The sequence below is a fragment of the Pyxicephalus adspersus genome, chromosome 2 (genome assembly GCF_032062135.1).
Source record: "Pyxicephalus adspersus chromosome 2, UCB_Pads_2.0, whole genome shotgun sequence".
Classification (NCBI taxonomy): domain Eukaryota; kingdom Metazoa; phylum Chordata; class Amphibia; order Anura; family Pyxicephalidae; genus Pyxicephalus; species Pyxicephalus adspersus.
Genome location: NC_092859.1, coordinates 82,560,517 through 82,574,757, shown reverse-complemented (window position 1 = coordinate 82,574,757; position 14,241 = coordinate 82,560,517). Strand labels below are relative to the sequence as shown.

The following is a 14,241-nucleotide window of genomic DNA, read 5'->3' as shown; positions in this document are numbered from 1 at the left end:
GTCTTGCTGATTGAGAGACTTGACCTTACTGTTTATTTCTGCTTCTTACATCTTCCTTTACAAGCTCTATGCTAATTATTTTAAATGTTTTATAGGTACTTACCTTTTCTCCCTAAATTAAAACAGCAAAAGTGTTTGACTTTTCTGAGCTCATTTTTTAAGGATATGTATATTACTACAACACTTGCCAGTACAAGTAAGCCATTAGTACATTCACATTAATGTTACTTGACCATGACTCGGAGATGTAATACATTACCTAGAAACAGTGCTGATGTGAGCATTGCAGGAACATAATGAATAATCTCATTCACATCACCCCATTAACACTGAGCCTGCTATGAACCCATTACACAACTCCTCAGAAGAATCTATAAATATATTACTATAGCCAGTGTTGGATATATAATAAGGTGAATAGAAGCAGCTGTTTAAAGCAGTAAGTTTGCTGGTTTATGAAAAGATAGGAGGCTTCCTTGATTTTGGAAATACCAACAAAATAATAACTTTTTATCATTATTGTTATTATACTTCATGCTAAAGCAACACAAAGGTATATCTAATTCTCACTGCGAGCAGCAAAATGTCTGCTCTTTTAATGTCTATTAGGTAAATTTTAATAAGGCCATTGTTAAAAAGAAATGGAATTTTTGAAAGCGATAATTCTGTCTCTGCTCACATGATGTAGCAATCATCAACTCAGTGAGGAATTAACATGATAGAAAATTCAAGAAAAGTAGATATATCTATGAAAAGCTTCAGCAGAGTTTTCTAAGCTTGTGACTATAAGTTTGCCATTAGAACAAGGATCTGTGGAAGCATCAAAATTGTTTCCTTTTCCGTTTAATGCTGAGATGATACAACTATTACCAATATTGAATAAATTTTGCTCTGCATTTAATGAAAAAGCACTGGCATGAAAATTTTGTGCAGTCATACCTCAAACAGCAAGGAAATTATAAAATGTACAAAATATTTCAACATAGAGGGTAGCCATTCTCCAAATAATTAGCATTTTTTCAGTAACTTAGACTCAGAAACTTTTAAATTTTGTACTGGTAAATGTATAAAGTCACACAATTCCCAGTTATTCTGTTGTTGCCATCTGTCAGACAAGGACTAAAGGAGCTTTTCAAGATGCTTAATAGATACAGCACTGTGAAGAACATACACCTAGGTAGGCACATTCATAGTTAACTAGGCAAAAATATGCATTCATAAAGGCAACATTCTTCCAAACTTCCAAAGCCCAATTAAATTAATTGAACAAAGCAATGTCTAATATCAATCAGATTGATAACTGAATACAGTGTATATAAACAAAGTGGTGGACTAAAAATCTGTTGAATGGACCAAAAGTGCTAGCACACTACGCTACATCTATGAATTCAGCCAGTAAGAGAATCAGCCATATGTGACCTTGTGACACCCAAAGTAGAAAGAACAATAGTTTGCTACATTTCTCAGCACCCCTGTGTTGCAGTATAAACTATATGGAGGCATGTTTGTAGTCACAGGAAGTAGGTGGTGAGCAACTGTGAGATCTCAGTCTATTAACAGGGGACTTAAAACATGAGTTTTACAGACAAACACAGCTTCACAATAGGTTTTTGAATTTGAAAAGGTAATTTTCAATACTTTGAACACTTTAATATGGGCATCAGGATGGCTGAGTGGTTAGCACTTTAGCCTTTGCAGTGCTAGGTCCCAGGTATGAATCTCAGCTAGGACAAAATCTGCATGTAGCTTGCAGGTTCTCCCTGTGTTTGTGTGGGTTTCCTCCCACATTCCAAAAACATGCAGTTAGGTTAATTGGGTTCCCCCAAAATTGACCTTGGACATTTGACTGTGGTAGGGATATTAGATTGTGAGCCCCCTTGAGGGACAGCTAGTGACATGACTATGTACAGCACTGCATAATATGTTGGTGCTATATAAATACTGTAAAAAAAAAGTTGGTATATAAAAATACTTGGTAAAAAATTGTAATATAGCATGATTGTTCATTTTTGGCTTTAAGAAATTAGTGATTATTTCAATGAATGTTCTTTCAATGTTTTTTTCCATAATGCAGTGTTTTGAAAACAGAGGGTGGGTGCAGCCACATATGTGAACCTTTCATTTTAGTGCAAAGTCCGCATTGACATTGGCACAGAGCCATTTAAGCAAAGAGATGCATGGATATGTCCTTCACTTCAAACATTTACAACTGAAGCTTAAGAGATGAGCAAGTGAAAATTGAAATCTTCCATAACTGGAACAGGTAAAAATACAATAATGACAATCGTGTGATTAAATAGAGATTAATTATCCTATTTATTGATTATTTTGCCTGATATTTAGACAGATCTCCAGCTAGCAGTTAGTTACATGCAAATGATGTTGACACTTTGCAACTTTCAAAGCATCATCAGCTGTAAGAGCAGCAAAAACATCTTTAGCATTATAAGACATTACAGAACAAGTCAAGTTGAATGTGACTAACTACTACTAACTTTACAATGACCTGGGTAAATTAGATCTTTATCTAATCTCTCTTTATATATGGTTAATTTACTGGAAACTGTCAAGTGAATGTTTGAAAAGCAAATAAAATTCATTTCTATTGTACTTTCATTCTTCACTACAGTTTCCTTTTTTATTTACAATATTACCTTCTTTGTCTCCAGCTGAAAGTAGCAATAATTATTATAAAGTAATTGTTTCTGGGATTTAATATGACTTCCAAGTATAAGATACAGAAACATAAATGAAATATGCTGCATCACTATTTGCATAGGTGCCAGGAAAATTGCAGCTTCCCATGTCGTCTGTTGGTGGCACTGTGGTTCAGCATGTCCTACATATGCTTCCACTGGCAACCACTAGGGGAGCTTGCTGCAACCAAGCTACACCTGGGGCTCATTTTTTGTAGGCCTCTATATTCCGCCTTTACATGCCTCACTCTACCTTAGCATTGGACCTCAAACATTGTAACAAAATCCCTACTGGTTCTCTGGCGACTTGCCCTCTGAAATCTGGCTCCTGAAATTGTAATATCTCTGTATCGATATCAACATTCTGATCTTCAGCCATCTTCATTGGTTGGGATGATGTAACACCCACATGGGAGTTAATTAAGTTCTGGCACCCGCAGGGAAATTCGGGATTGCTATGTATGCTGGCAACTAATGCTGATCTGTGCATGTGAATTTTGACAGCTGGGACATTAATCAGGCAGATAAGATTACTTATTGAAAGAGGGACATCACCTGTTCTGCAATAAAGCTCTGCCTGATGCCAAATCTCACCTCTAAAAATTAGGAGATTAATCTGAGTCATATTAATATGTGGCAAGTCATTTTTTGCCATTTAGTCAAGGTTTTTATTAGGAGACAGCAACACTTTTTTCCTATTTCTAACTACTCAATGGCAGTGTTCATTTAAAAAAATATTCAAATAAAAGAAATTTCTAGTTGCAGCTGCAATAGTTTAACCTCCAGACATGGGACCTGATTTATTAAGGCTCTCCATGGCTGGGGAGAATACACTTTCATCAATGAAGCTCGATGATCCAGCAAACCAGTTATGCATCTGGTCTAGAATTCAAAGCATTTCCTAACAAATAGCAAATGACTATCTATTCCAGGTTTGCTGGATCACCCAGCTTCACTGATGGAAGTGTATCTCCAGCCACTGCCACAGCCACTCCAGATTCAGTGATGATGTTTGTCTTCAATATATATAGATATAGAACAGGCATCATATTTGTTGCAATATAATGATTAATCCTGTTTTGAGGGGTGAAAAAACTTTGCTTAGCAATTGACTTGTAAACTGCTGATAATTATTAGCCAACGAAAGTGGAATAGGGACAGGAACAAACAAAAAAGTAAACACTAATTGTCAGGAGAATTTACGCATGAAAAAAGAAGAAATCTGTAAATAATTAAGGGTTTTAGGCATCTTCCAAACCTGATTTTGATCCTGCATTAGGAATGAAATTGTACTTTGGAGTACTTTTGTTAGTTTTTTTTACTGTAGTACACACTGCTTACAAAATGACTTCCCATGGAAAAAATAAAATAAAGGATACGGAGATGAACGACAAAATTCTGATGGCTGAGGTAAGATATTTTTGTATGAGATGTTTAGATTTTTTTTTATTTTTTTGCAGATTATAAATTAAAATAATCTTTAATAAAATAAGAAGATTATCTTTACAAGATGAGATAAGAACTGAACAGGTTAAAATACTTTAGATCCAAACATGCATATTACAAAAAAAAAATGTTTGTATTGTCTGTAATGCTAGCAAATTGCTATTGATCTATATTTATACATATATAGTATTTATACTATATATATTAATAGGATAGGGTATAATATCAATAATTGTAACTGACAGATATGCTTAAAAAACTTTTTTTATTTTTACCTATCATCATTATTTCAATATATATTAGTGCCCAAAAATGTTTATAGGATATATATAGGAGTTATTGTGAACATTATGTTTAATCCCTGTAATACAATATAAATCCAAACAATTAGAGGTTCATTTCATAAGGACAGAGAATCATACATAATAATAGCTTATATGAAATCAAATTTTATTTGCAAAAATAAAAGAAATCACCATGTAATATACCATTTTAGTCAGCCATAGTATATATTTGTCATTTGCAGATGAACATTCCAAGAGTTCCTGAACTTCTGATATGTTCAATTCCAATTTATTGGTGACTCATTTAGAATATCTTCATATATTATTCAGAAGCCCAACTAACTCAACACGTTTCCCAGCGCTGCTTTCTCAAGAGGAATGGGAACTAGTAATTTTTTGCTATGCTGAAATATTAATACAAGCGTATTCTCAGTAGCAATGTTCATACCAACTTTTCCATCAGTCCCATTAAAGGGTGTTTATTATGATACCGAGCATTGTTTCACTGAGGGATTAGTCACAGGGAAGTGCACAGATCCCCGGTGTGCCATCATAACACTCATCCTTATGAGTGTGGCATCCCACATGGAAGAGTCGGCTCAGCTCAATATGGACAGGATTACAGTCAAGGTCAAAAACATGGTGAATGTCACTGTCACTAAAGATCCTGTTACAGGTATATGTCACTGTCACTAAGGGACCCATTACCGGTGAATGACACTGTCACTAAGGGACCTGTTACTGCTGTATGTCTACGGGTCTTACTACAGGAGTATGACAATATTATTAGGGGATCTTTTACTGGTGAAAGCCATTGTTGCTAAGTTTCCTGTTACTGATGAATGATACTGTCATATAGGGATTTGTCACTGGTGTATGTCTTTGTCATTGAAGGACCTGGTACAGGTGTATATAACTGTCACTATTAGACTTATTATTGGGGAATGTCACTGTTCCTATGAATCCTGTTACAGGTGTATGTCACTGTCACTATGGGACTTATTACTGGTGAATGTTATTGTCACTATGGGACTTATTACTGGGGAATGTCACTGTCACTATGAGACTTATTACTGGTGAATGGCACTGCCACTATGGGACTTATTACTGGTGAATGTCACTGTCACTTTGGGACTTATTACTAGTGAATGTCATTGTCACTAAAGGTCCTGTTACTAGTGTATGTCACTGCCACTATGGGACTTATTACTGGTGAATGTCACTGTCATTATGGGACTTATTACTGGTGAATGTCACTGTCATTATGGGACTTATTACTGGTGAATGTTAATGTCACTGCCACTATGTGACTTATTACTGGTGAATGTCACTGCCACTAATGGACTTATTACTAGTGTATGTCACTGACACTAAGAGTCGTGTTACTATTGTATGTCACTGCCACTATGGGACTTCATATTGGTGAATGTCAATGTCACTATGAGACCTGATACTGCTAAATTTCATGGGTCTTGATACTGGTGTCACTAAGGGACCTGTTAGTGGTGTATGTTGTCATTGAAGGACCTGTTACTGGTAAATGCCACTTTCACTAAGGGAACTGTTACTGGTGAATATCATGATAACTAAGGGTCTTGATACTGGTGTAGGAGAGCCAATTACCTGTTACTAGAAAACGTTTCTATCACTTAAGTCGCTTTTACTGATGAATGTCATAGCTGTTAAGGGTCATATTACTAGTTACATATCACTGTCATTAATAGAAATGTTACTAGTAAATATCACTGTCACTGAGGGACCTGTTACTGATGAATACTGTTACTAAAGCCGTATGTTTGGTATAATGAAAAGTAAAGAAACTTTCTTAGCCTTTACAGATTTTACTCAAATCTAAGTCATTATATATTTCTTTACATGTTTTATAGCAAGCTTTAGTAACAATATTATTAGTATTACGAGCAGTAATACCAGTATTATAGACTCTATGAAGTGGTGTGCAGAGAATATTATACCTGGTCGGGATATGATAAAGGGAACAAGTCTAATCATTTGTGTAGCAATAGAATTTGCTCTGATCTATTACAGCTGCAAGGGTGACATCTTGAGGCTGTAAGAGATTATACCATACAGAGCAGGAACAACCATGATTATACAAATTACATTAGCTAAACTGCTAGATTTACCAATAAAAAATATAATTGCATCTACCTGTTTAGGCTCTATTTTCATTAGGAATTCACACGACTACTGCGGCTGGTTTGCATACAAACTCAGTTTCCTACATTCCCTTTTCCTATCTCACCTTTCATTACATCACAATACAGCTCTCAACTGTCCTACATTTCCAGGATCTGTCAATCTTTTGAAACCAAATTCCTCTGTCACTCTTTTCACTTCAGTTATCCATCATTTTTGTTTTGATGTATATACCTCAATAGAAAATGTACTTTAACGGGGAGGCGCACCTGTGGACTCGGCGAATGAACCAGCTCCACTACACGCCGAGACAAGCAAGGCTAACTAGCAGGCGCACCAACGATTATCACAGCAAGAGCGGGTTACACAGCAGGGCAACCGAGAAGAAGAGGTACGGATGCCAACACGGGGTAAGATCCAGCAACCCCGGGGAATAGTTCAAACGGCGGTAGCATGCAGAGCAAATAGGATTGTGGACACACTCTTTCCCTCCCCTATGAAGCAGAAGAGGAGAGAGGGCTCTCTTTCAACCCCAGCTTCAGTTGAACATCAACAGCAGGTTTCTGACCCAGATAATCTCCTTGAATGATTTCAAATAATGCTGAAAATAGCTTTGGAGAATACTACAAAAAAAATCACTCAGCATTTTTTCCAAAAGAGCTGAGAGAACCGGGTCAGCGTATAGTGCAATTGGAGGGGAGGATGGATGATGCCACAACTGTTTTGGGGGGACATGAAGAGGATATAGAGTTTTTGAAACAAGAGGTACTGTCCTTACATCATAAACTATGGGACTATGAGAATAAGTCCCGCCGTTCAAATCTTCGCATCAGGGGCTTACCAGAAAATATAACTGAACTTAATACAACAGTTACCATGCTTTTTAAAGAATTATGCCCTGAGATACCCACAGAAAATTTAGAGTTGGACCGTGTACACCGTACATTGGTAAAACCAAAATTGGAAGGCCCACCAAGAGATATAGTGGTCAAATTACACTACTGTCGAGTTAAAGATATCTTAATGAAAGCAGCTAGGGAGAAAGAGCCCTTATCTTTTCAAGGACATAATATTCAGTTTTTTACAGATCTGGCACCGGCAACAGTATTACGCCATGGAGAACTGAAACCCTACCTACAGATACTACAGAAACAACAAATTCCATACAGATGGGGCTTCTCCTTTAAATTGCTCTTCTCTTATGGGTGCAAAATGCAAGCCATTTCATCACCAGGGGAGTTTAAAGTGTGATTTGCATTGGGACTGTTGGATAATGATCAGTCAGAGAAACCAAAAGCTGTAGAAAGACTGTAGAAAGTTCCCCCACATAGTGGTCAGAGGTCTTCCAGCAACAAAAGGGTACCAAGGAACACAAGATTGCTACATCACTTAAACGTCTGAGATTCTCCCAGAGTACTACCTAAATATCCATATTGAATTAATGTTTGTTCTTATCATATGTATGCTCTTTTTAGGCACTGTATGATTTTAGTGGAACTGACGTCTCTTTATCCATATAATAGATATTTCTGTGGGTTTACATGAGCTTTGGATTTTGTATTGTAATCTGGAACATATTATTTGTATGATATTGATCACATATGGAAAGATGTTTGGTTTTTTTGTTTAGGCACTTCAAAACAGCCTAGGTCCTGGCGTGGAAATCACTGCGTACTCCTACTGCCACTGGAATATCCTCAGCGCTTTTGAGGAATATGTCTAGTGTGGTTTTTGGGGTGTCAGAAAGATTTCTGTCCCCCTTTGTGGGCTGCAGTGTCAAGTGGAAAGGATGTGGGGTGGGAAAAGGTCCCAGTTCCACATCGCTTGGGAATATATGTGGTATATGGTGTTAGTCTTGTGTGGTCTTCCTCTTCCTGGTTTTTGTTTTGTCTTTTCCCTAATTGTTCTTGATGTTAGGTAGGTGGCTCGCGGTACAAATATTGATGATAGAATCATTCTATTGGTGACATGAAAGTATGATAAAATGGTAATATCAATTTTTTCTCCTAATGTGCAGGGTTTTAACTCTCCAGTCAAGAGGTCACAAGCATTTCAATATTTCTATAAACAAAAGGCAGATATCATTTGCTTACAGAAGACACATTTTCTACTGTTTTTTGCCCCAAATACTTTTATGCTGCCTACTCCACCGTTTTTAAGGCAAGTGCTGCAGTAAAGTGGCGAAGAGTGTTCATTGGTTTTGGGAAAACAGTGTCTTTCTATTAGATAAAGAGGTAGCTGATGGGGATGGTTGCTACTTGCTTTTGGTGGGAACATTGAATGATCCCAAAGTAACTTTGGTATCTTATTGCTCCTAACGACAATCAGTTACGCTTTTTTGAAGGCCTTATGAACTTAGTACGCCAACATGTACAGGGCATCCTGATATTATGTGGCAATACTAATGTACCTTTGATCCCAAATTTGAACAGGGAAAAGGTGTCTATGGATACTGATATATTTAGAGATACTAGTATACCCAATAGATGACCTGAATTATTTAGATCTGAGACACTAATAGATTTGTGGAGGGAACTACACCCTAAAGATTCCTTTTATATAAATTTCTCACACCCCCATCAATTGTTAACGCGTATAGACCACATCTTTATATGTCAGGGGAGCGTTGCCTTTGGTAACAACATGTGATATTCGGGTGGTTTCATGGTCTGACCATGATGCTGTTTGGGCTACATTATCCTCCTTTTTTCAGAAACCAGAATCATTTAGATGGTGACTTAATGACTCATTGTTATACAATCCAGACGTTGACCAAAAATTACAGGGGATTACGGCTAAATATTTTCCATTAAACAGACTGCGACCTTGTCAACTATACTATGGGCCGCGCATAAGGCAGTAGTTCAAGGCAGACTAATGCAGATGGCCTTGCAGATTAAAAAACAAAGGAGGGCCACTATTAAAGCTTTGTAAATCAAGTATGCAGAGGTACGAACCCAGTACATAGCCTCACTGGGTAAAAGTTTAAGACCATAACTGGATGAGATCCATACCCAATTGAATCTCTGTACAGCATCAGAAGCTGAAAAAATGCTGAGATGGTCTAATAATACATTTTTTAGATATAGTAACAAAATGCATGAGATGCTGGCAAATAGGCTGAGATACCCTGAAAGGCATTTAAATTGTTATAGACTTAAGGTTAATGGGATAAGATTGACTAGCAATCCAACACATATATTACAGGAGTTTCTTGCTCATCTGCAAGTATTGCATCAAACCCCTGGTTCTTTTGATAAAAGAGCCTTGAACAACTTTTTGTAGCCTTAGTAACATTAGAGCCTTAGTAACATTAAGTTACCAGAACATAATCCATGTGCAAAGGGGAAAATGGAAGCCCCAATTACTTTACCTGAAGTTATATAAGCTATTAAACGCCTGAAGTCTAACAAGCGTCCGGGACCTGATGGATTTACGGCAGTTTATTATAAAAAATTTCAACAGATCTTAGGATCCTATTTGGTAGAGATGTTTATCTGTATCTTGAAAGGGGAGACATTGGAACCTAGTATTTTGATGCGGCTATTTGTATGTTACCAAAACATCAACCGACCAAACAGGATTTATTCATGGACGGCAAGCAGGAGATAGCATACAGAGGGTACTATATTAAATACACCAGGCTAAACAAGACAAAACCCCAGCACTAATATTAAGTTTGGATATTAGTAAAGCGTTTGATTCACTATTATGGTCATACCTTATGTCTTTGCTTATCAAATGGGGTTTTGGACCAACCTTCTGTAAATGGGTATCCTCCTTCTAAAGCATTTATCCAATATATGGGTTATCACTCAGAGAGTTTTTGATAGGTACTAGTCAGGGGTGTCCACTATCACCACTGATATTTGCATTGGCTATGGAGCCCCTGGCTATAGCAGTTCGTAACAATGTAGATATTCAGGGAATTTAGGGTATTCAGGGAATTTAGGCATTCAACATAAGCTCTCTCTTTGCGGATGACATACTTCTTAGTTTGACAAATCCCATGGTATCTCTGCCTAATTTGATGGAGATTTTGGGGCATTTTCCGACTTTTTCGGGGCTTTGTTTGAATAGCTCAAAATGTAAGGCTTTAAATGTTACTTTGGCATCAGAGATGGTGAAGACACTCAAAGAAAATGAATCCTTTTCAATGGGAAACAAAAAGGCTTAGCTATTTGGATGTATATATTGCTCCTACTTATGAGGCATTATATGCTGCCAATATTCCTGATCTGGTGAAAAATCTGATAGGTCTCTTTGAATCATGGAAACAATATCAAATATCCAGGTTGGGTCAGATAGCTTCTATAAAGATGTCCTGCTTATCAAAATTATTGTACCCCATGAGAGTTCTCCCATTAGCTATACTTACTCAGATACTTAAACTGGTACAGTGTAAGATGATTGAGTTTATTTGGGGGGGGGGGGACGACCACATATCCCTAGACATACTTTATTTCGAACTAAGAGTATGGGAGGCCTATCAGTACCAAATTTGAGCCTGTATTATAAGGTGGCTCAGGTAGCTCCCTTTTTAATGTATTATAATGGGAATCATACACCTAAATGGGTAAACATCGAGAATGCTATGGTTGCACCACTATCGTTAGAAGCTTTACTCTGGGTTACGGGTACACAGAGGTGTGGTATAACTAACCCTATATTGAAACATACTCTGAAAATCTGGGATACTATCAAACAGATAGGGGACCTTATGTCTCCCTATATTCCGGTAGCCCCGATTACTGGGAATTCGTTGTCCCCCCCCTGGTGTGGAGAAGCCAAGACGTTTTGCTTGGTGGATGGAGAAAGGCTTCTACAGAATCCCTCATTTTTAAATCAGTCTGGGATAATGCCATTTGGTGAATTTTGTGAGAAGTATGTAGCCCCCCCCCCACGGAATTATTTAGGTACCTACAAATCAGGCATTTTGTTCAATCTAGATTAGGATCAATTAAGGGTCCCTATAATATGACATGGTTTGAAAAATTGTGTATAAAGGACCCAAATTCCAAAGGAGTATTATCGGCTTTGTATAATAGCTTAGTTCACATTAACATGAATACCCCTTCATATATATCGAAATAGGAGGGGGACTTGGGTGAAATGCCTCAACAAGAGGATTGGGATCAGATTTGGCATACATAGCTCATTGTAGTATTAATGCTTCAGCTGTAGAAACTAACTATAAACTAATAATGAGATGATATTTGGTACCATCCAGTCTTGCAAAATTTCAGTCGAATTGTACGCCCCTAAAACAATTGTATTGACAATTGTTTTAGGGGCTGTAACACCTCAGGAACACTTCATCATATCTGGTGGGAATGCCCAAAAATTAGGACATTTTGGATGGGAGTATATCAAATTTCTTACACCATCGTGGGTTGTTCTTTTCCTAAACACCCAGCTGAAACACTCTTGAATTTGAAACCAGCTATTTGCACTACGGACCAATTGAAATTATTGACATATTTGTTTACTGCAGCCAAAATGGATCTGGTTAAGACCTGGAGGTCTACAGTCCCTAATATACAGCAAGTCAAGAACAAAATGTCTTGGTTTTTAGTGAATGAGAAGATGAGGGCTTTGTTGATGGTCTTGGTAACTAAATGTAAACAAATATGGTCACCATGAATAGAATACTACATGCCTATGGGGTGGGATTGATTATTGTTGACTATATAATTATACGATCAGCAATGTTTTTGATTATAGAGTTTGCCTACTATCGCCCAATCCCCTTTTTCGTCTTTGTCTTAGTATTGTCTTTGTTATATGTAGTAAAAGGCTTTGTTTAGGACATTTTAATAAATGTTTCGCTGGATAGACGGTAATTATAAATAAATAAACTGAATTCTAACTTCATGGAGTTAGGGGATGATAGAGATTAAACTTGATTGTTATGTAGAGTTGCTATTAAATGAAGAGATGGGGAGGATTTCTTCCCTCTCCTTAAAGTCACATAGTCACAAAGAAATATTGTATTATTATATATTCACCTGTTACGGGAGAACTTTTTTTTTTTCTTTAACAACGATAATAGCTAGGCACAATGGAAATTGGTTGTACACGATGTGGGGAGAAGGGAAGTAATTCCTTCCCCTTCTTGTTAATGTCACTACTAGGAAGATTATCAGGTTGATTCATGATAAATTGTTGAACACCTAATAAGATAAGATAAAATAAAAGGGGAAGTTATGAGGTGTTAAGAGAGGGGAGGTAAAGATCAAACAATTTAGGGAGATTGAATTTCTATTAAGCATTGGTTGAAAGACAATTAGCATAGCACATGGAGTTAGTAGGCTAAGAAAGACGGATATAATGGAAGGAGCTGAAATTGTATTAAATGCTGTCATTATTGATTTGAAATAGATTTAAAAAATCTTTGAGATGGCTTGAGACATTTATTTTGGTTGTATGATATAGTTGTGTAAAATTAAATGTAATGAAAAGTAATAAGGAGATTGAAAAGAAAATGGACTTTATCAATAATTAAAGTGTTATACCATACTAGGCCTTTCCTCCAACTTCTGAAGCATTGCTTTAAATATTTTGATAATAAATAAAGGAAAATTGTGGTGCCAAAAAACAGTTGACCAAAACGATTAAACCAATCATTTTTTGCAAAATAATTGGGTGTGTGGCAGAGGTGTTTATATTGTTATATTATGTAATATGATATATTATATATATTATATTTATATTGTTATAGTATGTAATATTTGCTTAATACCATCTTTTTCTTTTTTTTACAAAGTTTATATGTACAGGTCTTCAAAAAGCTCCAGTTACTTCCATGTTACCTTCATTAGAGCCTTTACATTAATTTCCTATAATTTTACAAGCATTCGCCAAATTCTTGTAAACCTGCTTATAATAACAGGCATCTAGACATAAGCATAGGTTGAATAGTGATATGCCCACCCCTACACGAAGATGTTTTCTTAGATCAATAACTGTCACCATTATCCAGTTAGTTCTTCCTGTCAGAACTGGCAAAATCAAGAATTGATATAGATATAATTTAGAAATTTGCAAGCATCGTAAAAGATAGCGCAGAAATGAGGAAAGGAAAATATATATCTTAAATTAGGTTTGTAAAGCATAGGATAAAGTAGCATTTAAGCCAAGTTTACAATGGGGAGAGCCAGGAGCATAACAATAGTCATAGCTGTTTGTGAGACCCGAAACCACAGGGGCTCAGGGTTGTCTGGCTACACAGTGATTCAATCAGGTTGTATTAGTATTTAACAAATACACCTGGGTACATAAATAAATATTCAGTTTAGGAGTGTGTATTTGATGCTATAAAAGCAATTCTGTATTACTGAAGAAATCATATTTTAAGATGGAGCTTAAAGAAATGGGGCACTTTAAAGAGTTTGCAATGTGGCAATATTACACAGAGTTACAACCTTCAGAGCTGTTTGTTATACATAAGCATTACAAAAGGATAAAGAGAAGCATACAAAATGTTTTTAACAATTGCACTTCATGGATGTTCATTATGTTCAGAAATTCATTATATAATTCCACCAATTTATTTTCTTTTTCTATAATGTTCTGAAATTAGTTTACAGTCAGAATTCAGTAATATACAGTAGATGGCAGCATTTGACCACCTTTACAAACTCTCTTTTATTAGGTAG

General features: G+C 36.4%; 1 protein-coding gene across 2 annotated transcripts in view; it reads left to right on the top strand.

Annotated features, from left to right (window-relative positions):
* The first annotated feature begins 3,931 nt into the window (after positions 1-3,931).
* The window catches only part of LOC140323840 (solute carrier family 23 member 1-like), a 75,374-nt gene continuing 65,064 nt past the window's right edge, over positions 3,932-14,241 (top strand). Inside the window, exon 1 of one of the 2 annotated variants that reach the window (XM_072401228.1) lies at positions 3,932-4,106. In XM_072401228.1, the coding sequence (XP_072257329.1) occupies positions 3,978-4,106 (129 nt within the window). In that variant the 5' untranslated portion in view covers positions 3,932-3,977. Of the gene's footprint in view, positions 4,107-4,839; positions 5,103-14,241 lie in introns of those variants that run through there. The other variant, XM_072401229.1, reaches the window with a different exon arrangement.